Raw genomic sequence first — 8,122 nt, 5'->3', positions numbered from 1 at the left:
CGGGGGGCCAGTTTGCTCATGGCTAGGGCTGCAGTTTCAAGAATTGATCCCTTGCAGACCCTTCCAGCACGGAGAGGTTCAGGAGGCCCAGAGGGGGTCAAATCTGGTGGAGAGATTGGAGGAGGGCTGAATGTTGAAAATGCCATCGGTGGCCAACAGTGGCCAGACCAATGCCATCGGTAGCATCCATGTCGGACCACCCCACCCAGAGGCAGTGTGCCTGTGAGTCACAGGCGCTGGAGACAAGCCACAGAGGAGCACTGTTTTCTCCCCTGGCTTGTGGAGCATCTGGTCTGTCAAAAACAGAAAGCTGACCTGGAGGCAGAGAGGAATTTTATCAGGGGGTACAAAGGTGGGCCCCCTTCCCTTCTCCAGTGGGTCATAATTTCATGCACTCATTCGGTCATAATGTCTACCAATTACGATATATGAACTGATGCAGGCTGACACAAACTGCGAATGCTCATCTCCGCACAATATATGCAAACCTTTTCTGAGATCCCAGGAAATTTCCAGCTCCCCTCCTTTGAGTCCCAGGCCCCCCTTTTGACCCCAGGCACGATGTACCTCTGGCACAGGGGGCGGGGGTACATCTGTACCTACCACAAGAGGTAGCTCATGGGTCCTGGTGAGATCGGAAAATGTAAGGTCCCCGGAAATTTTCAGGCCCTCTCCTTTACCTCCTGGGCCTCGTTTTTGACCCTGGGCTCCAGTACAATCTACCTCCTGTATCTCCTTCTCATGAGTCCTGCCTGGAGGTATTCTTGATACCTGGATGCTCGTTGATACCTTGATACCTGGATGCTCGTTGCCAACGAGAGACAGTGTCTGGAGATATACAGTGGGGCCGGATTAAGTTGGGCAGAGGGTGGAGTGCAAAGGGGGAAGCTGTATGCAGCCAGATGTTGTGTGCTGTTGAGCTGGGGGTGTGTGTGTGGAGAACTGGAGAGGACTCTTGCCCCAGAGCGCTTTTCTAATCTATAAATTTCCTTGCAGCAAAAAACAGCAGAGTTTCGGAAATGGCTTCACACTCCAAGGTAGAGATGCTGAAGGGCTCCTGGGATGATGTTGATGATGACGTACCGCTTTTGAATTCACGACCAGGTGCACGACCAGGAATAAAAGGGCAGATCTTGCACATACCTACCATGACTTGTAACCCGTGAGGAAAAGTTCATCACAGGTTACAAGTCATGGTAGGTATGTGCAAGGTAGAGATAGGCTGCCTCTGATTGCCAGATGCAGGGGAAGGCACCAGGACGCAGGTTGTGTCTGTTGTCTTGTATGCTCCCTGGGGCATTTGGTGGGCTGCTGTGAGATACAGGAAGCTGGACTAGATGGGCCTATGGCCTGATCCAGTGGGGCTGTTCTTATGTTCTTAACTACAATTCCCAGGAAGCCTTGCAGGTCTCTTGTTATCTGGTGTGCTCCCTGGGGCATTTGGTGGGCCGCTGTGAGATACAGGAAGCTGGACTAGATGGGCCTAGGGCCTGATCCAGTGGGGCTGTTCTTATGTTCTTAACTACAATTCCCAGGAGGCCTTGCAGGTCTTCTTGTTATCTGGTGTGCTCCCTGGGGCATTTGGTGGGCCGCTGTGAGATACAGGAAGCGGGACTAGATGGGCCTGTGGCCTGATCCAGTGGGGCTGTTCTTATGTTCGTGACTACAATTCCCAGGAGGCCTTGCAGGTCTCTTGTTATCTGGTGCACTCCCTGGGGCATTTGGTGGGCCGCTGTGAGATACAGGAAGCGGGACTAGATGGGCGGGTCTCTTCCGGGTCTCCCAGCGGGTCTCTTCCGATGTTTTTATGTTCTTATGACAGACCCACCTCACAGCATCTGTCAATAACCAGGGGAGCTAGTGGGCATTTGCCGGTTTCCCGGTATTGTAAATTGTCCCACTGTTCGCCAGCTTCTCCAAGTGGCAGGAAGTTCCAGAGGCAGCCTCTATGGGGGCAAGAGGGGGGTCCATTCTCATGTGACTTGCAGTGCTGGGGACACATGCAGATTTTGAAACGTGGGTTTATTGAAGAGTACTGTGCTGGAAAGCGGCATCCGTCCTCCCAAAAGCCCTCAGCCTGCACCAGCAGCCCGTAACCCACTCAGGCTGCTTTGTGCCCCCTCCCCAGCTGCAGAACTTGGATTCTGGCCTCCTTCACTGACCGCATTTCAGCAGCCTAACTGCTTTTCTCCAGACTCTGTGCAATCAAGAGGGTTAGTAGCTATCCATTAATGATAATTGAAGCACCTTTTTCTATTCAGCAGTACCTGGGGAGGAAGCACCTTCAGCTAATTTGAAGTGAGAAAACAGAAACGGGGTTGGATTTTGGAAGCTGATAGCCATCAACTATATGCTGTGATCTTCTTTTTTCTCCCCCTCCCCACCCCCAGGCTTTCCAGACCTCTGAAGAAAATCGTTCTTCCTTCTCTGGACAGCAAGCCAAAGAAGGAGGTAGGGAGAGAACAACGGAAACAGTGTCCTGAAAGTACACAATGTGCTACGGCGACCCCCTTTGGCCTGCCCGCTTGTCCACTTTGGGTTGCCTGTGGAAGCTGGGGAGGGTCACCTTCACACTGGGCTGGAGTGCAGCCAGGCTGCTCAGGAGGGTTGAGGTATGGTAGGGTGGTGAGATGAGGAGGGGAGCAAGTTAGGACCAGAGGCAAAGGGTCTGAGGCTGGAGTGAGGTGTCAATGAGCGTATCAAAGAAACAGGAAGTCCCACACCTAGACTGCTTCCCCTCCTCCTGAGTAATCCCATGGATGGTGAGGCCTCAGAAAGCCAGGCAAGAACTCCTCAGCTCTTCTTGAGCCTGGATCCTGGGCTGGTGTGCCAGGCAATGGTGGGGTCCTGGGATGATGGAGCAGGAGTGGGACTGGGGGATTCAGGTGGGGCATGGTGGTTCTCTCCAAATTCCAGTGTCCTCAGGACGTGATTCGAGGAGGCTGGCTCTCAAGGGACCACGGTTGCAGAGAGATCTCGGGCGTCCGGGGGAAGGGGGCGGCAACCATAGCAGGGGGAGGTTCCTCCTCTCCCGAGGAGGTCACTGTACACCCTCATGCAGAGTGGGCTCAAGACCTCTGGCTCCTGAGGCAGTGTGCCACGTGACTCCCCTAAGGGCCTGGTGATATGCCAGCCTGTTTTCTCCCATTCTCTGGATTGGAGAAGGAAAAGAGAGGTGGAGAGAGAGGAGAGTGGATGAGAAGGGGGATTGGGCTGGAGCACCTCCTCCCCACCCTCTTCCACTCCACCCCCCCTTTCTTTTCCAGTCCAGAAATTGAGAGGAGGAGGAGTTAGTGGAGGCGAGCAGGCGGGTAGGACACCCTGCCAGCTTGCTGCCTGAAGCAAGCGTCTCAGTTAGCCTCATGGTTGGGCCGGCCGCCTGCTTGTGAGATTTTAAAATTGCAAGTCTTCTTGTCAAGCCTCTTTTTGACGGGCGGCACTTTGGCCTTAAAAGGCTGAAGGGTCTTCCGTGGGTGGTCTCACCTGTTCATAGATCACTTTTCCCTTCCATGCCAGGAGGACGCTGACCTTCAGCCCGAGAGAGAACCTCAGCCTAAGAAATGTGAATGCGATTCCTTTTTTTCATTTGCAGGTGAGAGTGTCGTAAACTCCAGGGGTTTGGGGTGCTCAGAGTTCTTGGTTCTCAAACCCTAGAGCCCTCAAGGACCCCTGTTCAGTAGTATTGCCACCACCCTGTATGTGCCAGTGTCTCAGTCCAGGGACACTGAGACCCTCTAGGCTTAATTCTATCCCTTGCAGGCACTGAGCACTTTCTGTAATTAAAGCCTCAGTCCTCAAGTTACTAGTCCTCAATGAGCACTTGGTAGCTTGCTGAACGGATAGGCAGGATTCTGAACCTTTGTCCCCAACAGACAATGAAACAACTTAGTAAAAGGGTTTTTACTTTATTAAGTACATAGGGTTACATAAAGTTACAAAAGGCAGCAAATGCTAGAGGCATAAAACATCTAGCAAACATATCAGCATTAAAATAACAAAGCTAACTGGCTATCTCTATTATTCCCTAACTCTCACCTGGGTCAGCTTTCTTTTGTAGATCTTTCAGCTCCAGGTTACCTCTGAGGCCTCATGGCCCTGGTGGACCAGGCTCTCCACCTGCAGGATGTTGCACCCACAACCTTTTCCACCAAAGACCCCAACACACCCCTTGGGCTTTGTTCTTATACTTCTCAGGCTAACAGGATGGAGGTGACTGTACTTACTTAAACTGTCCAATCAGAAGCTCTTGGGGACAGAATCTTCTGGAAGTGGGGCTGGATGCTAGCCCTCTTAGTTCTCCCCTCCCCACTGGAGGTCCACAGCTGCATTCCATCCTTGATGGGCGCCTTTCTGTCTGCATAGGTGCCACATTATTACCTCCCATTGAGTTGTAAATTCCGTTGGCTGTTGTTACTCACATCCTTGCAGCTAGGAAATGCAGGCCACTTCTCTGTTACTGGTTTAGTTTGGTTCAGGCCCTACATGCTGCTAGGCCTAAACTGTACATATTCACGACACCAATCCAGGAGAAAAGGAGGTAAATGGGGCATGCAGAGATGAGTGTCGTCACCCCAATTTGCTCCCTGAGGCAACAGCCTCAGTTGGCCTCATGGATGGCCGGTCCCATCATCACAGCCTAGGAAGGCTCTGCTGCTTCCTTTGTGGGCTTTAAAGGCAAGGCTTGTGCTTCAGGGAAGGCCGCAGCAGCTGCGGGCACCTCATGTTCGAGCCTTTGTAGATGCCCGAGAAGGTCGCTCGCAATCCCCACTGCCCAGGTCGGGCCGAAGGAACGATTGTCCTCTCAAATGCAGCCAGCCTCTTCCACTCAGCGCTGACAACCCTGAGCTGGTGGGATCGAGAGCTGGACTCGGAACGGCAGTGTCCTAGTTGGCAACCTTCAGTCTCGAAAGACTATGGTATAAGCCTACAGCACCTGGTATTCCCAGGCGGTCTCCCATCCAAGTACCAACCAGGCCTGACCCTGCTTAGCTTCCGAGATCATGGTATAAGCCTACAGCACCCGTTATTCCCAGGCGGTCTCCCATCCAAGTACTAACCGGGCCTGACCCTGCTTAGCTTCCCAGATCACGGTATAAGCCTACAGCACCCGGTATTCCCAGGTGGTCTCCCATCCAAGTACTAACCAGGCCTGACCCTGCTTAGCTTCTGAGATCATGGTATAAGCCTACAGCACCCGGTATTCCCAGGCGGTCTCCCATCCAAGTACTAACCAGGCCTGACCCTGCTTAGCTTCTGAGATCATGGTATAAGCCTACAGCACCCGGTATTCCCAGGCGGTCTCCCATCCAAGTACTAACCAGGCCTGACCCTGCTTAGCTTCTGAGATCATGGTATAAGCCTACAGCACCCGGTATTCCCAGGTGGTCTCCCATCCAAGTACTAACCAGGCCTGACCCTGCTTAGCTTCTGAGATCATGGTATAAGCCTACAGCACCCGGTATTCCCAGGCGGTCTCCCATCCAAGTACTAACCAGGCCTGACCCTGCTTAGCTTCCGAGATCATGGTATAAGCCTACAGCACCCGGTATTCCCAGGTGGTCTCCCATCCAAGTACTAACCGGGCCTGACCCTGCTTAGCTTCCAAGATCAGACGAGATCAGGCATATGCAGGGTGGAATGCGTCAAATTGAGAAGCCCGTCCCCACACAATGACATTTATGCGCGCAAGGGTTTTATGGTACGCACAGCTAGCCTTCCTCCAAAACCTGCTTCTCTCCTTTTGTTCCTCTCCCCCCTCCCCTCACCAGGTGTTCCCAGTAATGTCTGGAGCATGGGACAACGCATCAGCCACTGGAGGCTGGCGCATAGTCACGGCTACCACATTGATAGCTTCACTCAGGTGAGTCAAGGTGATGACAAGGAATGGATGTGGGGGTGCTGTGGGGAGGAAGAAGGAATGGCCTTGTTATTGGGCTGAATGGGGCAAACCCACTTGGGCTGACAATCAAGAGCTGACGTTGCAGTCGTGCCATGGTTGATCTCTAGAACCAGGAGGACCTGGGTTCAAATCCTGGCTTACCCAGGAAGCACACTGGGTGAGACTCAAACCATCACTGCCTCTCACATCTGGCCCAGCAATTTTCAACCTTTTTCTTTTCATGGCACACTTCCAAGGTGCTACAATTGTCGAGACACACCATCAGTTTTTTGACAATTGACAAGGCATGCCATGCTGCTGGTGGGGGGCTCACACCCCTCAACAGCCCCACTAATAAGTCACCCTCCCCCAAACTTCTGTGGCACACCTGTAGACCATTCACACCAGTGTGTCAGGGCCTTGGGGGGGGGGATAAAGGGGGTAATTTGTACCTGGGCCCAGGGTCCAAAGGGGTGTCCTGGAGCCAAAGGAGGGGACCCAGGAATTTCCTGGGATCTTATGTTTTCCTATCTACGCAGACTTGTTGCTGGGGACACTACTGATGCCACATGGGTTGGTAGACCTGGGCTCCAAAGACTTTTCCAAAATCTTAATAAAACAAAATAAATAAAACTTAATAAAATAAAATAAATGTTTGTTATGTATTAATGTTTTTAAAATCTGTTTTTTAATATGTTGTTAGCCGCCCTGGGTCCCGTTAGGGAGAAGGGCGGGATAAAAATAAAGTTGTTTATTATTATTATTATTATTATTATTATTATTATTATTATTATTATTATTATTATTATTATTATTATTTCCAGGTGTCTCTACCCTCCCCCTCCCCTGTTTTGCCCCTCCATGCCCCTATTCTGCTTGCCCGTCACCACCGTCCCCCGCTGTTTCACACACCCCCTCTTTGCAAAGGGGCCCAAAAGAAACTGTGTACCCCCCGATAAAATTCCCCTGGCCGTGGCACACTGGTTGAAAATAACCAATCTCGCCTATGACACAGATCAGTGCATGAGTCAATGGGGGACGGAGATGGGGGAGTCCACATGGCCTGTGGAGCTTAAACTGTGGAACTCCTTGCCACAGGATGTGGTGATGGCACCTGAAGGCCTAGAGCAGGGGTCTCCAAACCCGGCCCGGGGCCAGGTGCGGCGCGCAGCAAGCCTCCCTCCAGCCCACAGCCAGCCTCTTGTCCCTTGAAAGCCTCTGGCCCACTCAACTGAACACGACCAGAGCAGTGCTCTGGTTGTGTCTGGAGGGTGTTCTGAGGGCCAGAGAGGTTGAATGAATGAGCCTGTTCATTCATTTATTCACTCATCTAAGTTCCATCTCTAATTTATTTATTTAAATTTTATATTTAAATTTTTTTTTCCGGCCCTCAACACCATGCCAGATATTTGATGTGGCCCTCTGGCCAAAAGGTTTGGAGACCTCTGGCCTAGAGGCCTTGAAAAGAGGATTGGACAGATTTCTGGAGGAAAAGTCCATCCCAAGTTACAAGCCGTGATGGGTCTGGGCAACCTCCTGGTTTAGAAGTAGGCTACCTCAGAAGGCCAGATGCAAGGGAGGGCACCAAGATGCAGGTGTCTTGTTGTCTCCTGTTGCTCTCTGAGACATCTGGTGTCAAGAAGCTGGACATGATGAGCCCTTGGCCTGAACCAACAGGCCTCTTCTTATGCTCTTATGCCCACCCTGAGCTCTGTAAAAGAAGGACTGGATAGCTACATAATGGATCAAGAAAATACTCTATTCAACAATGGGCTGGCATCCAAAGAATCGTGGAAGAGAAGGGATAGAGTTGATTGTCGTGGTTCTGAAGGATGTGGTCGGATTCTGCTCGTGCCTGAAGCATATCAGGCACATCAGAGCACATCAGTGTGCTTAATTTCCGTCTCCTTGCTTCACTTTCTAGTGGAAGGGGAAACCCCTTTCCACGTGCAGAAGGGTCACTTTTTGAATCTGGTCCCTATTTTTTGCACAAGGGGGAAGGGCATCCCTTGGGGTTGGGACTAAGAACACTGGTTGTCCTTTGGCAGGAAGGAACACTGTGGGAGCTTAGATTGGATGTGGCTGAGAGAGGCAGTGAGATGTCCAAAAGGGGAGAAACGTGCCCTAAAGCACAGGACAGCCATAGAGCCCCTGCATGTGGAAGGCCACCGGTTTCTGATAGCATCTCCTGCTGGATTTGGGAAAGCCCCCTGTCTGAAACTCTGAAGAACTGCTGCCAGTCAG

At 51.8% G+C, this 8,122-nt stretch overlaps 1 protein-coding gene and 1 pseudogene across 1 annotated transcript in view; one reads left to right on the top strand and one right to left on the bottom strand.

The window, feature by feature from the left end:
• LOC136635240 (glyoxal reductase-like) overlaps nt 1–7,090 on the top strand; it is a 12,088-nt gene extending 4,998 nt beyond the window's left edge. Inside the window, exons 3-6 of the mRNA XM_066610392.1 lie at nt 997–1,079; nt 2,391–2,451; nt 5,769–5,860; nt 6,977–7,090. Of these exons, the coding sequence (XP_066466489.1) occupies nt 997–1,079; nt 2,391–2,451; nt 5,769–5,860; nt 6,977–7,090 (350 nt within the window). The remainder of the gene's footprint in view (nt 1–996; nt 1,080–2,390; nt 2,452–5,768; nt 5,861–6,976) is intronic.
• On the bottom strand, nt 5,531–5,647 carry LOC136635388 (5S ribosomal RNA; annotated as a pseudogene).
• Nucleotides 7,091–8,122: the final 1,032 nt, after the last annotated feature.

This window comes from Tiliqua scincoides, chromosome 15 (genome assembly GCF_035046505.1).
Source record: "Tiliqua scincoides isolate rTilSci1 chromosome 15, rTilSci1.hap2, whole genome shotgun sequence".
In the NCBI taxonomy this organism is placed as follows: Eukaryota; Metazoa; Chordata; class Lepidosauria; order Squamata; family Scincidae; genus Tiliqua; species Tiliqua scincoides.
This window is presented reverse-complemented; position numbering and strand designations above follow the sequence as displayed.